Source organism: Echeneis naucrates, chromosome 8 (assembly GCF_900963305.1).
Source record: "Echeneis naucrates chromosome 8, fEcheNa1.1, whole genome shotgun sequence".
Classification (NCBI taxonomy): Eukaryota; Metazoa; Chordata; class Actinopteri; order Carangiformes; family Echeneidae; genus Echeneis; species Echeneis naucrates.
In genome coordinates this window covers 18,840,879-18,859,186 of record NC_042518.1, presented here as the reverse complement: position 1 = coordinate 18,859,186, position 18,308 = coordinate 18,840,879, and the positions used below count along the sequence as shown (strand labels likewise).

Below are 18,308 nucleotides of genomic sequence, written 5' to 3'. Positions count from 1 at the left end.
TCTCTGTCCCCTCTCCCTCCCCCTTGCATGTACTGACATACAACAATGTTTCCACAAAGTCCTTGTTTCTCCCAGTTTCTCTCCTCTCTCTCTCTCACTGTCCTCATCCTGCAGGTAATGAATTAACACTACCTCATGTTCCTGCAATGCCTGCTGTGCCCATATTTCTATGTACTTCATACATTACAATACATTCCTGCTTGCATCTGTGTTGAGTTTCCCCTCCTCCTGCCCCTACTCTACTCAATTAGGGGTGGGCAGATTGTGCAAATATTGATACTACGTCAGCTGGATTCATCTGTTGAACCATGTCATCTCCCTTTTTCGTTCGGAAATCTGCTACAGCTGTATCACCAGCCACCCCAGTCAGAAGGAGCACGAGTGTCTGGAGGAGGAGTTGGACTATTTCTACCTGACTTACTTTGAGCAGGTTAATGAGAGACTTTGGACTTTGGATAAATTTATTCCCGCCATCGCCGTATCTCTGAAAAATTGTTCCATCCACGTGTCTGATGAGACGATCCAAGGTTAGGCGGAGGCCTTTCTCGATGATCTGAAATTGAAATGACGCGTGGGAGGAAATTGTTGACGTCACGCTGCACCCTTGTGGGGTGTACTCATCGTGGTTGCCTCGCAATTCACCAATGAATGGTCATTACCCGGTGCATTTGATAAAATTATCAGAGATGAATTATGAGAATGTGGATCATCTATTTACGATATACACTTTGATTGTAGATGTCATAAGTCGGCGTGTACAAAACAATGTACCGACACACGTCTCAATCGTTAAAGCTGCACTGTGTTATTAGAGCTACCATTGGTACCTTAGTGATGAGGACCGCACTGTCCAGCCTTGACGACATTTAAATACTACTATATTATTATATTTGTTGTTCCATCACCATATATTTTCAATGTGTTGTACCAGCAATATATATATTTTTGATGCTTTGTGAAAAATGAAAAGTTGTAGAGTTGTTGATTTTCCATAAACTCAGGAGCGGTGCGGGGTGGAAACATGTCTGAGAAAAGTGTCATGAAAAATATGTACTATAACCTGGTTCACCTGGGCAGCTTTGGAGGAGCAGATAGTCTCCACAGGGCTTTGCAATGGCTAAAAAAGTAAATGTTGAAAAAGTTAAAGAATTTCAATCGGTGCAGGAAGCTTCTACAGGTCAAAGTACATTGTCCTAGGAATCGAGTGTTTGTACCGTGACCGTTGGTTCAATTTCAGGCCGATCTTTGCGATATGCAGGCCTTGGCTGAGCACAACGGTTATGTGCGGGGAATGTGCTGGTGCCTTTGAATAAGAGGAGTCACCAATGTTGCCCAGATCTTTATTCCATATTTCCCTGGTTTGCTTGGAATGTACACCTTGAAGCAACAGCGACCTCTGAAAGGAACAGGGCGCTCATCAACTGTCACGTCAGGGCCTGGATTGTACATAAGTGGTCCCTCCCTCTCCATCTGTTGAATCAAATCAAATCAAATCAGATTTATTTGTATAGCGCCAAATCATAACAAAGTTACATCAAGGCACTTTACATATAGAGCAGGTCTAGACCAAACTCTTTATAAATTTATTTAAAGAGACCCAACAGATCCCCCGATGAGCAAGCACTTGGCAACAGTGGCAAGGAAAAACTTCCTTTAAGAGGCAGAAACCTCGAGCAGAACCAGGCTCAGGGGGGGCGGCCATCTGCCTCGACCGGTTGGGTTGAGAGTGGGAGAGAGAGAGAGTGAGACAGGCATTGGAGGGGGGGGGGGGGGTGTAGGCAGGAACATGTTGCTGCATGGAGTTCATGGAGTTGAGCTGTAGTGCAAAATTCATGAAATATGGGACCAGCAGGTGTTGCAGGAACATGGGATGACGATGAGTCACCACCTGCAGGATGAGGACAGGGAGAGAGAGGAGAGGAACTGGGAGAGACAGAGACTTTGGCAAAACATGGTTAGTAAATGCAGTATAATTGCTTAGAACTGAGTGTTTTTTAAGAAGGATGGTTCTTATCAGTGCATGCAAGGAGGGAGGGAGAGAGAAAGAGGGAGAGGGGGAGAGAGGGTGACAGAGACAGAGAGAGAGAAGCTCAGTCCTTCCCCCAGCAGCCTAGGCCTATAGCAGCATAGCTAAAGATCGTAAGACTGGTCAGTCTCCTCAAAGTCTGGACCAGAACCTCTTCGACAGAGAACCGCTTGGTCGGTGGCCTACTCATTGTGCAAGGCAAACATCATGCTATATATATATGGGGTCTGTGTGAAGATGATACATTGATTAGTTTGGAAGGTGTGGTTCACATGGGGGATAGGCACAAAAGCATGGGAAAGAGATGGGTTCACATAACAGACACCTGCCTAGTCTGTGTGAAGATGATACATTGTTTCATCGGGAAGTTGGTTCACATGGGAGGATCGGCACATAAGCCTGTGGCAGGTGGCCTTGATGGAAATTTCATACTATAGCAGCACCTGGTTTAACGTGCCTAAAGGCACATGATACTTTGATTGGAGAAAGAAATCTAAAGAGGGGGAAGAGCCCAATAAAAAGGTTCATCGTGAAAAGAATAAGGAAGCTGCATATGAAATCGTGGGGCGAGTGGCGGAAGAGGCAAAGGTTGCTCTTCTAAAGAGAAATCCCAAAAATGATGTGGTGGCGGCGGTGGCACTGGCGGCTGTGGGAAAGCCCAAGAAAGAGACGAGGGCTCTTTGTGAAAGATTTACAGAAGGTTATTACAGAAGCACTGGGCAGTTTGCGGGGGTTGAGTTCAACATTTTTCTTAGATGTATTGATTCGGAAATTAAAATAGTCTTTCACGACATTCACAAGATATTTGAATATCAGGCCAGGGCTCAGGTTCATCAAGGACAAGAAGAAGGGCGACCTCGATGACGGCAGCGTACAGCCAGCTGGTCTATTTGTTGGTTCTCCTCTCTGTGTCAACAAGTAAACAATGGACATTTCGACAAAAAGTGTTTTAATGCAATTATGAAATTAATAATAACAGACAATACATGAAATTTTATAAATTCATATTTCAAAGGTCTTTGTAAATTTAAGCCATCACTGATAGTTGTGGGCTTCAAAATAACATCATAAAACACCATATATTCCTCCCTATAAATGCAATTTTCAAATGAAATTTTGCTTTTGTAACTGGTGTTCCTAAAAGCAGTCATGTCTGTGATTGTTATAAGTTATCTTTAAAAAAAAAAAAATTATATCACTGAAATCTTGCAGTGTGCATTTTAGCCAAATTGGACCATTTTGGATAGGTTTGGCACACTGGAGATCGCAAAGGGACACTGTTTGGTAAAAACTCTATAGTGCCTCAGTAATTTTACCTATCAACCTAAAATTTGGTACACATGTGGACAGGGAGTGTGTGAACCATATATGTAATATTCAACCTGTTTCATAATGAAGATTTTGAGATATCACCGTTTTCACACAAGGTTTCAAACTCGTTTTTTATTTTTCCCCAAAATATAGTTTTTTCACTGGCCCTATTTTTTTAGGTAATGACTCAATTCAATATTCAGATGTAAAGGTACAGATGTCTTCCTTCATTTAAGCCATCAGCCATAGTTCTGGGATTAGTACTTCTGTAGGTATAAAGCTGTATTTGCAGTGATACAAAAACAGATGGAAATTGCCAAAAAGGGCCTCTACATGAGCAGGTTAAATATGTAATTATTTCACTTTGTTTTAGGCAGATAAACCACCGGCCACTGATGAGGCAACAGTTCCGACCTGAGTCTGAAGCTCTCTGGACAGGCGATGTGAGGTCCACCAATAAATAAACGAAAGGGTCTTGAGTAGCTAGTTCAAAACTTTGAGTAATTTGCAATTTTGCAATTTATCCCGTGGGTTTTTAAACAGCATCAACATCATCAATAACTGTTTAAGTTGATGGTGCGACTGTATTTACCTTTGTAAAATACATTTTGGGTCAGCAGCAACATGCTCATATTTTTATGGTGTCTGTATTGTGTGAAAATTCTTACCACTTCTGAATGGTCTGCCGCTTGTAACACGTCGTCCAATATAATGAGATGGCTTTGTTGAGGGGGAAATAATTGAGCATCTTCAAAAGAATCCGACAGTCCTTCGACAGATTTAATTAACGGTTTATAACATGTTGACAATTTTCCAATACATTTTTTACAAAAAAAGTTTTTCCACATCCACTGGGTCCCACAATCTGGCAGGAAACAGGGAAAACCAATCTAGGATCAATCTAGGTGTGACATTTTTTTAAAAACCAAAAGGTAAAGTATGACCCGTAGGCAGCAACTGTCTCTTGTCAAATACAACGTAAATTTGTTTCTGAAACGAAGAATTTTTAAAGAGAAATCATCTTTCATCACTTACAATGTTCTGCTGAGGGGTTTCAATGAACCCCTCCCTCTCTTCCTCCTCCTCCTCCTCCTCGTCCCCTCTCTCAGCATGCTGTCTCCTCTACCAACCGCTTGACACTGTCAAAATTGACTCTTTGACAGCTGTCTTGCGTCTGTGTAATACTTTTGACCTTGAGCACCGCTTTTTTCTTGTTTCTGGTTTGATAAGCATAACTTTTAGGACTGGCAGCCGCAAATTCTTGTATGCTGTCTCTGTCTATTTCGTCTGTCAAATCTCCCAGGTAATTACGTAGAGGCTCTGTCCTACATAGGTTGCAAATAACTGTACAGTTTTAAGGGGGCCACAGGGTGTGGTGAACACCGCTACAAACACGTTGTCTACCTTGTTGGGAGGGGCGATGTAGCAATCTCCGTGCACCCACTGAATCAGAGCCACTCTGTCGTTGATGAGTATTTGACTTTGTGTTTCTCTGAAAACATAAAACATAACATAAAACTTTCCCCACAAGCTGTTGAGACACAATTAAAACATTTGTCTTTTTTCCGAATTCGTTTAATTAAAGAGGCATCCAGCAAAATGCCACACTTCTGTGATCTTGGCCAAAAGATAACCAATCTCCAAAGCCTTGTTAAACTCGGGAATGCCTCAGAACCCCTTGTCACCGTGAGTGCAGAACCCCCTACTGAAAATTCATCTCAGCGCAGGTGCGGCACAGCGTAAACACCAGTTTACTGTAGTGAGTTCTAGAAGGTAAAACATGGCAAAACAAACCTCTGGGCGGATACACTACAGCCTTGATTAACCCAAAGTAGCTGGTTCAAAATCTTTAATGATTATTTTAGGGTGACCCAGAGGATAAGGGTCAACTGCAATTCACATATACAGGGAGGTCCCATCCACGTTGTAGACGGTCTCATCAGGCTCCGCCATGTGCCTCAGCTTCACGGCACACGTCCTGCCTCTGTGCAAAGCCTCGCGGGGTGACAGAGGCTGAGGAATAACATCATTATGTCTGAGGAAATCTTTCACCCCCTCGTGTTTTTTTCATCTCTGCCGACCTGTGCTCCCTCATGACAACTGGTGCTACGCCATGCACCAAACGTAACCTCTCTATTCTCCTCATGGTGCTAGAGTGGAGCTCCTCAAATGTTGTCCCTATCAGAGGAGAGTGTTCTTGAGGCTGAAAACACAAAGGACAGCTGTGATAAAAAAAAACTAAGCAAAACACAGTGCCCTCTAGTGGACACTCAAGTCACAACAGTCAGAGGTCTCCCATAATTCTGAAACATCCTTTGACACTCTTCTATCTATTTTGGAAAATCACCAACAAATGTGTAGCAAATCAAATGAACAAAGATGACAGAAATAATCACAACTAGCAGCACTTTAAGTGTAGCGTTTTAGTAAAAAGAAAAACTTTATTGTGACAACAAACAGTGAATCAAAGCTCTTCTGAGGCCACTAGTAGTGTGGGGCTTGAGAGCAGTTGCCTGTTTAGTTGGTCAAGACGCAAAAGTCACAGAATGACCAAAACAAACATGATTAATACAATTACTTTACAGTGGACTGAGAAAACAACAAAAGTATTTCATAATAAATCAACAGTGTTAATGTGTATCATTAATACTAATAAACAACATAAAAAAAAACGATAATGATATGGAACTGTTAGTATATATATTAAACAGAGGGTCAGATTAAAGAGAGTAGCTGAGAGGTCAGAGACGTGACTGGAGGGTTATCTGAAATCAGATAACTCATCTGTAGTTACAAGTAAGACAGCATATGATAGTATGTACTTGTGGATTAGCACGGAGCATACTCTCACTCAAGGTCATATGTAGTTAAAGGTTCCCTGTTGAGTTTCGCACCTGTGGAGAACACACAGCTGACAAGTTACACATGATTTCACCCCATTCCTATGATTTTAACATGAACACACCAACAGAGACAGCACTGGGCCTATAAATTCAGAGAAACAATACAAGAAAACTTCATAGGAACCGTATAACTTACCTCTTCTCAGTGTATCTGTAGAGGCTAAGCCAGTGCTTTAAGTCACTGAGATGTATTATGTAATTTAGTCTTCATTTAAAAACAGCTGAGCATCTCAACAGCTTATCTCTGAACCTGGACAGGTGGCTGTGTAAAATGCCACCTGCCACCACATGAACAGATCACATACATAGATAATGAAATTAATGGGAGCTGTCACACAGCCATGCTTTAGAATTGAGTCCGGTTAATGGTTAGTGAGTCAGTGCAGCTCCTTGAGTTTCCACCCAAAGTAAAGCTTAGCACTCAATCTTTATGATAAACTACAGCAGACTAAACCAGACTCAAATCTGACCCAAAACCTGAAGCCGTATTTACCTGGAATAAGAGAAGTATCAATAAATTGAAATTTGAAAAAGCTTAACACAACAATGTAGCCTGGAGAACTTGGTGTTGGTTTCTTGGCTACTTGAACTTACAATCTATGATCATGGTCTTCACATAACTTGGCTGCACATAGACCACTGTTCAGTTCTGGTCTGCAGCTGTGCAGTTCAGGCCTGAGTTAACTGGACTTAAAACTTTGACTCCACATTGCATTTTCTATTCTGCATTATGCCTAATAGATCAATGGCAAAGACACAGACACTCAGACCTGAATCCTGCATCCTCACATTCATCTGAAGTGCTCATATGCGACTGGATGTTACTTCCTGTTCTGTGAATAATCAAACATGGTCATCCATTCCATCAGTGATGCGGTTTTTGCCTATATTTTAAAATTAAAATATGACGGGCTGCTGAAGACTATGCTTATATGCATTCAAGTGTCCAGGGTTCAGCTGAAGAACCTTCTTCACACAAGGACGGTCTCTTGGGGGCCACCTGTATCTCTGCCTCATGTACTGTACATGCAACCATGGCTTTTAATGGTCTACATGACCATGCCAAAAAGCCTGCAGCCAGGGAAAACTCACTGTCAACTGACTGTGGGTGGCTAAAGACAGCTGCAGATAGATGCAGAAGGCTGCACTGAGGCAGCTATGGACACCTGTAGAGGAACATCCACACTGATGCTGGACATCCAAAAATGGTGGGACAAAAAAGTGTGTGTTCTCCATAATGCTATAGAGGTTGATCGTTTAATTTACCATGTCTAAACTTACAATATCGGACTTAACATAGCTCAAACTGATAAAAGTCATTCATTCATCTTCTACCACTTATTAGTTTCTGGGTCACAGGGGGTGCTGGAGCCAATTCCAGCTCACATTGGGCGATGGCAGAGTACACTCTTGACAGTTCGCCAGCCCGTGACAGGGCCAACACAGAGACAAACAATACGAACACTCAGACCTATGGGCAATTTAGAGTTAACAATCAATATAAACATGCATGGGTTTGGACTGTGGTAGGAAACCGGAGTACCCTGAGGAAACCCACATAGACACGGAGAGAACATGTAAAATATACATAGAAAGGCCCTGGGTCCAGGAACCGCACTCCGATTTCCTTGTTGTGGGGCAACAGCGCTAACCACTTGGCCACCATGCTGCTCAATAAAAGTAATCTTTTCATAAATAGCAAACTAAAGCAAAGATGCAGAAGGGACTTCGTTTTCAGGGTCAAACAGTCAGAATGGACAGGACAAAACTGGACACATCTGTCTTATGTTTGTGAAGTATGTGGACACCCAATACGTCACCCCCCCACTCCACCCCACATAGCGGTTGAACATGAACAGCCTACACAGATCCAGAGCCATGTCCTGGATCCTGGGGAATTCAGTGAAGGTGTGGACTATAAATATTTCCTGTGTAAATTTCTCACTTACAAATGATCCATTAGTTGGCCCCATAATGAAAAAAGAAATGAACAATAATAATAATAAGAAAAAATCTCCGCCTCATGACTGATGTGGTAAAAATAGCTTGTTCTTATTGGAGAATGGGTAAGATCACAGTTGGCTCTCTGATTGGTCAGCAGTTCCATTCTCCAAAAGCCAAGGCGTCAGTCCGAGTACACTGAAATCCACGTTGCTCTCATTGAGCCGTCGTACACGATAAGTCTCGTAGTGGATGTTGTGTGTCACTTCTTTCAGGTCCTGCAGATGAGACCTGAGAGGAAACAAACACAGAAAGTGTCAACACTTCATTTTCACTGTCCCTCATCTTGAATCTGAGTCAGACATGTTTGGCCTCCTGTCTACACAATGTGGATGTAGACTCAGACTCTTAAGTGAAGCCAGTGCTGAGGAGCCTTAAACCTATACTTTTCTAATGACCATCAGGGGGTGAATCATCCATCCATCCACACATCCATTCATCTTCTATTGCTTTTCTGTTTCTGGGGCATGGGGGTGCTGGAGCCAATCCAAGTCCCAACGTTCTGGGCGAGGGGCGGGGTACACCCTGGACAGGTTGCCAGTCGATCACAGGGCCAAGACACAAAGAAACTGTTCTTTGAAACCGTACCCCCAAAAAGCACAGGATTTCAATTTTAACAAAATATGCTAATTTTACGTACTACAATCAAGCGCAGAGAACATTTTTGAACACTGACAACTATTTTATCTACTGCACATCAAAGTCAATGATGACATCCCCAACTTTGGTCTACGATCACATTAATAATTTACATTTACATTTGGATAAAAACTGTCCTCAAAATTAATTTGAATGAGGGGGGGTTGTGCGCAGACGCAAACTCCAGTTATTACAGTAGCCAGTTGAACTAACATGCTAATGTTACAGTCAGGAAGCCTGTGTGGCACCCACTAACAGAATCATAGACCACTATGTTTTTGGGTTGTTACCTGTTCATTTGTTTATCGAGCCAGAAATTATTGTGAGAGGTTGGTACTCTAACTTGGGTTGGCACTACCAGTTATGGAATTGGCCATTCATTTTGTTTAATACACAGTATATGCATCAATATGTGGGGGCAGACTATCCTTATTGACGGAATTTGTGGTAAAATTACAGTAATTGGATAAAATTGCAAGGGTGCACAGATATCACAGAGAGTGGCTGAATTTGCATTGATTAGCATAGCGAATTTCTGGAAAGACTTTTTATATAACTTCATATTCATTTTTAAATAATTATTCCTTTTAGAGGAAAACTGACCATAAAGCAAGGGATGCATTTGGGCTTCAGGGCCACTCATCTCATCAGGAGATATTTATAGTACAAGGGACATAGTGTGGCAGACGTTTAAAAAATCCTCCAGTTGCTGTTTGTCATATGACCCTTATATTGAACATTGTCTATATGATGAAGTGTGGCAGCTCTGTTAGACTCACCTGACGAGTAGATCTCTCAGGTGGGAAAACTCACAATGTGCCACATTTTCAACTGTGGAGATAGAAAAAAGATTTAATTTCTAATTAATAAGAAACCTAGTTACAATGGTGGAATTGATTATTCTATGAGTAAACCAATAAAAGTATAGCAAATTTGAGAAAAATCAAATCCTACAAGGTCCACATGGGCCGGACTTGGAAAATGACAGTGTGTGCTAGCTACTGGCATCAAAAAGTTACAGTTTTCCTGACACCTAGTTTTGAGACTCCTTTTGTTGTGTTTTGTTGTATTTATTTTATGCTCAGAGTCTGAATTAATGTAGAACATAGTCAACCTACTCAAATACAGATATGACAAATTTTGCATATCAAACAGAAGGAACTGGAAATCTGCCTAAACAAGGGCCTTGGTCACTGTTTGAGGAAGACAAAACTCTCATACTTCCATGGACTAAAGTGTTCTCACAATCTTTTAAAGTTTATTTATTTTTTTATTTTTTTAGAGAAACACAAGAAACTTGTGCGACAAAAAAAAAAAAAAAGATGGATTAATGCAGAGGGGATGTATGTCAGATAATGATTTTTTCCTTTCTCTGATTATATGGACAGCAACAAGTAGAAATACTCTCATGTTTAAAGACATTATTGCCACTGAAACAGGAAGTGACGTAATTCTGCTGCAGAGACATGAGTAGTGGGTCTCATCCTTGTGGATGTGGAGAAACTCTGCGCTTGCAGTAAGATATGAGGGAGTCCTCCTCAGACAAATGATAATGAAGAAATAGTCCGACACATGACAACATCTTCTTCAGAGTAAGAAATAGTCAGTCATTTTTAACTTTGCCAGCTGCACCTGCTCAACTACTTTTCCACAGAAAGAGATAATAAGAGTGGTAATGGTAAGGGGTAAGTGGTAGCAGCAGGCATTTATGAGATTACTCACCTTCAATGATTCCCCACTTTGTTTTACGGCCCAACACTTTGTTTCCATTCACCTGGTGCTCCTTGTCAGTCCCCACCACAGCAAAGGGGATGCTCTCCTGCACATACAGTGAGGATGATAGAGTCAGGGTGAATTCAGTCAGTAATGACGTCCACACAGTCCACACTTACTGATTTCATAAATGTTCACACTAACAAAGACCTCCTCCCACTCTCCATTGTCAGTGTATCCTGTCTAGTGTATTGGACTTATATTCTCAGCAGCAGACTGCGATTACAGTGTTGCAAATCCACACAGTGCCTCTTACTGACCAACAACAAGAACAACAACCCAGGTGTGAGTGCCCTGTGTCAGCTGGTTGCATCACATTACCCTGATCTTCTCATTGAGGGCGTGCTCTTCTTGATCCTCATCATACTCTTTCTGGGGGTAAATACAGATCCCGTTGGATGCCAAGTCCTGTCTTATCTGTCAAAAGGTCAAAGGTTAAATGAAGGTCAAATGGGGTCAGGTCAAGTGAAGTCAAGCATTTCATCTTTAATTTTCAGATCCTTACTGGTACAAATACTGTTGTTTCACACTAATGATATGATGTGATAATTTCTGACACAAAAACTCAAGTATAGTAAGATTCATGCAATCAGAGGAGCAATTGATTGTCTCTGTGTTTTTAGAGTCATGAGTATTTCTGATTCAGACCTTAATACCATAATAAAGACATTTTATCATAATACCAGTCTGCTCTTTTTGCATTTCTGTATTTATAGCAGAACCTTGCAACAGTAGGAGAATGTTTATTTTCTACATGTTGTACAGTCAGAACAGAAAAAGCTTTGGATGTGTGTGTGTGTGTGTGTGTGTTTGTTCCCTTACTCTCTCTTTGAACTCCTGTCTCTCCTCGATAGTGAGTGTATCTGCTTTGGCAATAACGGGAACAATGCTCACAATCTTCCCCAACCTCTTCATGAACTCAACATCAATAGGACGTAACCTGGAAAGGGTAGACAGTTGTGAGGGTCTACTGCACAGAGATGTTACACTGTTAAGGCTGTGACTATACAGTCAACACTTAATACTGTATTTAATCATCCTGGGCTTTTGGACCAATGATAAAAGTGAATGTTACCAAGGTATTTTTAATTCAACTGAAATCAGAGTGGATGTTGTTGTTGTGGATGATGTTGTTTATATTCAGCTTTAAGAGGAGTATGTGACAAGCATATAATTCTAATTTGACCATCCACTTGGTTTTATGCATTGAGTAGACACATCTAAAATTTTAAATCAAGAAAAAACTAATTCTTGAGTGATGTCTCTCCAGTGATGGATGTCACCCTGCATGTCATCATCGAGCCAAAGTCTTTATCTCTTCTTTTACTTTTTGTTGCTGGTGAATAAATTAACATGCTGTGGCCTTACAGACCTGCAGTTGGTTTATACATCTGTATTAGAGTTTCCTTGACTTTGACAGGCAGTTTTTGGTAGAAGTTTGTTATAACACTTAACTTAATAATGGGGCCAGGGAAAAAGTCAATACTGGCCCTGAAAAGGTCTTAAATGAGAAGGTTTGGTGGTTTCCAGAAGACCATTAGGAGCTGGTTAAAACCGATAACAAATTTTAAAAAGTATGACATCATTCTTTCTGGGGTGGAAGTGTGTCAGTGTAAGGGAACTTTTAGAAAAGTTGGTGCTGTGGCAAGACTGCCCAAGAGGGAGGTCTGGCAGTGAAAGAATGAACGTCAATTATTGAATTGAACACGGATTATCTCCAGTGAAATCCTGCTGTGGTCTGATTGAAATAGACTATAAAACAGACCAGAGTGGTTGGTGATGCTGCTTCCAGTAGTGGACAAGCACCAACCTGTGTCCAGTGGCAGGGAGGAAGTAGATGCAGCAGTGGACTCTACTGTCAGGTATTCTCCTCTTACGGTTAACGTGCAGCTCCTCCCTCAGGTACTTCTCATACTGCTCATTGATGTACTTAACTATGGGCTCCCAGCTGAGAGGAAAAGTGAGGGAGTCAAAAACGTTGATAGTGAATATTACTATTTCTTCCTGTCAATAAAACCCTTGAAAAAACAAAACCAAACAAGGGGTGTATTTCAAGTTCTGTTGAGTCGCTGGTCATGACACTGTAGGTTGGTGCACTCAAACCAAGTCATCACAGCTTGCAGGGAAAGACAACATGTTTAGCTATCACAGAATACAATGTTTACACTCCACTGAAGAGAAAATGTTAAACTTGGGTCAAGATTTGAAATTATAGCATTAAAATTGCTCTCAACATTGTCTGTATGTGTGTTCAGGGTCATAAAGGAGGTACAACAATGGAGCTCTGTTGCTCAGAGCAATCAAATACATCAGGATCTGGATATTAACTTTTTAGCTCTCTGTAAGCAGGAGGAACACAACACACCACTACATGTAAAATATTAACCCAAATTCTATGTTCTTCCAGTTTCTAAATACTAGTCAAGATCCTTGATATCCATAAAAGACAACCAAAGAACCCAGAGTTCTTCAGCCATCTATATTAATACATTACAACATATATACGAATAGCATCAGCTCCTCTTTGCTCCACCCTCCTGCCACTTACCAGTTCTCATTATTGATCTGGTCTCCAAACCCTGGCGTGTCGATCACTGTCAGCTTCATTTTCACTCCTTTCTCTTCAATCACTGCAGAGAGAAGGACAGAGAGGAAGAATTACTTGATGTCACATTTGTGTTGCAAATCTAAATCCAGTAAACTGTCACAACAAATTGAATGTGTTAGAGCTGCATGCTCGAATGATGTCACAGTGGATGCTATTCATATAAAGGCCATGGCAAAAAGATGCATTAAGAAGAAGGGAGAAATTTATAAAAGATCAAATAAAGTTCCAGGTGAAGTTAAAAAATAACACGCAGCAGAGATGCTGCATAACTAGTATGGTGTATAGTTAGGCCAAAGCACCTCCTGGAGATTTGGTTTGGAGTGTGGCGGTGAGATCAGTGACAGCTGAGACAGGTGGATGTTCTAACGTGTGTGGCCATGTGTGTGAAGAAGGAGAAGCCTGTCATTTGAGCCTATAGCCATTGTTGAGTAAGCCCACAAGAATCCCCTATGAGTGGAAGCATGACAGCCAACATCTGGAACCTGCTTATTAAGATTTTTACTATCCTGCAATAAAGCAGCCACAGTATGGAAACCTACACCCGTCAGCCAGTCAACCCAATAGCACAGGAAGTGTTTTTGTATTTCACATACCAGTGTCTCCACCTACAGGTCACAGGATCATAGATCGACTGATGAGGATGGACATGATGACCGCCACAGTAACATGACCTCAGCCCAGGTGTGGCCCAACTCTTCAAAACCCTCATCAGAACCATAGGATAGGATGACTATACGATCTAACGTCTTTTAAATGGTTTCTAGAAAAAGTCAGATTGTCTTGAAGTTTATGGGGAAATGTTTCTACTCCCTTGACTTATTAGGTCAGTAACCACCAAAATACGTTTATGGTTAAAAATGTTTATGGTCTTAGTCTCTAGTATGGAGTCTTCAATATGATACTATTTTTTTTAAATGATGCTCCTATAGCACAAAATAGACCATAAAGCAACAGATTGACTAAGGGTGTGGCTATTGTGTGATTGACAGGCGATACCATCTAATCAGGATGGGCATTCACAGTTGGGTGTTGGGCACACTTCAGGCCACAAGAGTGCAGGCTAGACCAACATCTATTGAGACTTCATTATCCACTTATGATCAACACAGGTCTTACCTTCACTCACTATAACTGTGTTGATACTGCCTGTATGTTATCTTTTTAGAAAATGAACAATGCTAAATCATGGCAATAGCAGAAATAAGGAGAACAACTTGAAGAAAATTGTCAAAATGCTGAACAATAACAGACTGATAAAGTCTGATTACAGACTGTAGCAGAAGCTCTGACTGTAGGGCAGCACGGTGGCACAGTGGTTAGCGCTGTCGCCCCACAATAAGAAGGTCATGGCTTTGGTTCCCGCCCCGGGGTGCCATGTTCTCCCTTTGTCTGTGTGGGTTTAGGTTAACTGGTGATTCTAAATTGACCGTAGTATGCCCTTGAGTGTTGGCCCTGCGTTGGACTGGCGACCCGTCCAGGGTGTACCCTGCCCCTCGCCCGACGTGAGCTGGGATTGGCTCCAGCAGCCCTGCGACCTGGATATGGATGAAGCGGATGAATATGAGAGAGAGTAGCTCATACAGACAATAGTTACCTGCTAGGCTGTTTAATAAATATGTGATTTGATGGCTTTGAAATCACAGTTCTTTGTGTTCAGTTGTAATTGAGTACTTGAACAAACACAGAAAACTTGAACTATAGACTGAAAGTAATGATGAAGCTACGATAACTTTAAAAATAAAAATTGAACAAGAAGCTGAAATGGTTCAGAGAGATGGGAAAACACTTCTGTAGATTCTTGCAGAAGATTCTTCTATTCTGTGTGTATACAGAGTAAATAAAAAATCGAATTATTTTTTAAAATTAATTAAATAGATTTTGCAGTTTCTAGACTTGTGTATTTTATTATTATTACTGCCATTCACCGCTGTGACAAAAAGAGAGCCAGAAGAGAGCTCTTGATCTTCAGGTCAGTCTTCGTTCCTACCCTCACCTATGGTCATGAACTGGATCATGACCGAAAGAATGAGATTGTGGGTAAAAGCAGCCAAAATGAGCTTCATCAGAAGGGTGGCTGGCTTTTCCCTTAGAGATAGGGTGAGGAGCTCAGAGTAGAACCGCTGCTCCTTTGCATTGAGAGGAGCCAGTTGAGGTGGTTCGGGCATCTGGTTAGGACGTCTCATGGACGTCTCATGTGTTCCAAACATGTCCAGCTGGGAGGAGGCCCCAGGGCAGACCGAGGACCAGATGGAGAGATTATATCTCCACTCTGGCCTGGGAAGACCTCAGGATCCCCCAGTCAGAGCTGGTGGATGTGGCCAGGAAAAAGGGAACTCTGGGGCTCCCTGCTGAAATTGCTACCCCAATGACCTGACCTCGGATAAGTGGATGAAGATGGATGAATGGATACTGTAATTCATTCATCTTCTACTGCTTATCTTACTGCTTATCTGCTCTATTAGTCATTGTATTATTTTTCATTCAAATGTATTTATTGCGATAATGACAATCTTGCAAAGGAGTAATAGAGCAATATATATGTCATAGAAGCTTAGAGCAACAATAGCTTAGTCGCCTGAGGGGGATGAAACCAAGCACTTTTCAGTTTGACCCGGGGGTGGTACATGTAAAAACTCTGTGCAGGTGTGAATCAGAGCTGTAAAACAAACAGATTATTGTCTGTTGTCTGATAAACTGATGAGGTTGATCACATCTTGTTCAAATCACAGTTTAGGCTCTGATGATAAATGTCAGCTCCTGTTGAACTAAGATTTAAAGAGGAAAGAAGATCAAGATCCAGTTTCACTTTGACAGTCCTCTCATGTGGAGGTGGGCCTCACTTCCTCATCACACCACCTTGACTTCATGGACTGGCTATCTGCATAGAAATTCAAGATCTTCTGCTGATCTATCCATTCACAGCTGTTATCCACAGGCTTCACCTACAACCATCAGCATGTTTGTGCCTCTGAGCACCAACATTCAAATGCCACTGGTGATGAAAAGCAACTTCAATAATTGCCACATTGCCGCGACAGGACATCCACAGATTTTTTTTTTCATCTAAATAATGAGAAATAGCATTTTACAAAGCCACCAGTGTGGAAGTCCTGTAACAGGAAACAAAATGCAAATTAAAGTGACACATTAGTCATCAGCCTTTTTTAGGGAGAAAAAGAACTTGTTACTCTCACAGTTTGATGTGGATAAAGTTAAACGCTGCGAATGAATACGAATTCTCTTAATGGCCAAATAATTTTTTCCAGAGCAGCATATAGGACTTTCAGAGACAAGACTGAATGCTTGTACAATCTGTCATGAACAACTTTTACACCTGAATAATGAGAGCAACTGCTTAATTGAGAAGGCTCTTCTGGCTTTGTGCTGTTCTGAGGCAAACAGTGGACGTGCCAGCCACTGAAGGGGGCAGTTAGCTTCTCCAGTGGCTGCTGAAGAAAAATCTGACTGAACATCAGATTATCTTAATAATTTAAGATGTCCCTAACACTGTTGCTTTTTTTTGTTATAGGGCTGGGTGATAAAACAATAACGATAATTATTGCAAAATAACTTTTCCTCGATAAAAATATAAGACACGGTCGATAGAGCTCATTCAATCCATGTTTTGACAGACAACACGAACAGCCAATGATAATGAGTATAGCTAAATGTGGTCAATGCTGGAGTACAGCTCTCCATTGCTGCAACTCCCCTTCAGAAAGAAAGAGGTTAGATACAGCAGGACAGGAGCTGGTTTGTGTCTCCAAAACTCATAGAACAAAGGGACCTGTCCTATCCGTAGGAGAGTAACACAACACAAGCGAGCCATTCAGATACACCACGTCCATGTGCCTGTTGAAATAAACTGATTGTGGCTGTGCAACACAAAAAAACAACTACAGGTGTCTAGAAGCGGAACTGTATTTGTGAGATAAGAAGTGAAAGGAAAACTTAGATGAAAAGAGGAAATGAGGCATGACCAAAGTCTGTGTGTGTGTGTGTTGACTTACTGTGGCTGACTGAATGTAGTTTGACTGTTTTGCAGATCTTCTCCTCGTAGTTGGGCGTACAGGACTTCCGGCTGACTTTGGACTTGAATAGAGTGTTGACCAGTGTGGATTTCCCCAGACCACTCTGACCTGCAGGTGCGCAACCAGCACTGTTAATCACTTCTAAGTATGTATTACAGTGCACAGGGAAAAGCGACAGTAGATAGTACCACTTGCTCAAACCCTGCTTATCTGTTAAATGCATAAATGGACATTTTTCCTGAAAACTGATTAAAATAATTGAACTGAGCAATTTATCCATTTGTGTTTCTTTAGAGCCCTTGTATACAAGATCTGCTAAGGTCTGCTTGGGGTAAAAATCAACATCTGAGGATCATGTGGGGCTCTGCTGCAGATCACACTGCACTAAAAAAATGTGAATGAAATTGCTTTCTATTCTTATTGACCACTCAACAGGCTTTATTATGGAAACCACAGTCACACAGCGCACTCGTCAGAGTCCTGTGGCTCCCACATCCTATGCTGAGAACCACAGACAGACTTTTTCCCTTTTTTAAGTGATAACAAGTGAAGAAAACTGCATAAGAGAGTTACAGAAAAAAGGAAAGGAAAAAGTAAATGTATATAAATGAAAAGTGTGTTTGTCTGAGTGTTAATGTGTGTGAGGGAGTGTTTCTGTTGATTGTTGGGAGGAATGGAGATGGAGTTGTGTGCAGTGTGAAGTGGGAAAAGCTCAGTGTTTAGGCTATTGGACTATTTCTTTCTTTTTATTCTTTAATATAAACACTGACAAAGATGATATTCTGCTGCTCTTCCTGCAATGAGAATATGCAAAGACTCCCTGCCGTCCTTTATCATCTGTATGCGTTGAAGGAAGGAGCAGACAGCCCCCATTGACCAATCCACTTCCTCTGCAAACAGTCATACTTCCTCATCCAAACCAACATACACACTTACTGTGGAACATGACTGTTGGTTTTCTGAAAACACTGTAATGTCCCAGTGATCTGTTGGTCATTATGAGCCCTGACATCAGT

At 41.4% G+C, this 18,308-nt stretch overlaps 1 protein-coding gene across 3 annotated transcripts in view; it reads right to left on the bottom strand.

Annotated features, from left to right (window-relative positions):
• Positions 1 to 5,751: 5,751 nt before the first annotated feature.
• Positions 5,752 to 18,308, bottom strand: part of septin12 (septin 12) — a 64,863-nt gene continuing 52,306 nt past the window's right edge. For all 3 annotated transcript variants that reach the window (XM_029507627.1, XM_029507629.1, XM_029507628.1), the window contains 8 exons: positions 17,272 to 17,400; positions 13,202 to 13,283; positions 12,464 to 12,601; positions 11,476 to 11,593; positions 10,975 to 11,070; positions 10,603 to 10,699; positions 9,660 to 9,711; positions 5,752 to 8,472 (listed from right to left, as the gene is read on the bottom strand). In XM_029507627.1, the coding sequence (XP_029363487.1) occupies positions 8,313 to 8,472; positions 9,660 to 9,711; positions 10,603 to 10,699; positions 10,975 to 11,070; positions 11,476 to 11,593; positions 12,464 to 12,601; positions 13,202 to 13,283; positions 17,272 to 17,400 (872 nt within the window). In that variant the 3' untranslated portion in view covers positions 5,752 to 8,312. The remainder of the gene's footprint in view (positions 8,473 to 9,659; positions 9,712 to 10,602; positions 10,700 to 10,974; positions 11,071 to 11,475; positions 11,594 to 12,463; positions 12,602 to 13,201; positions 13,284 to 17,271; positions 17,401 to 18,308) is intronic.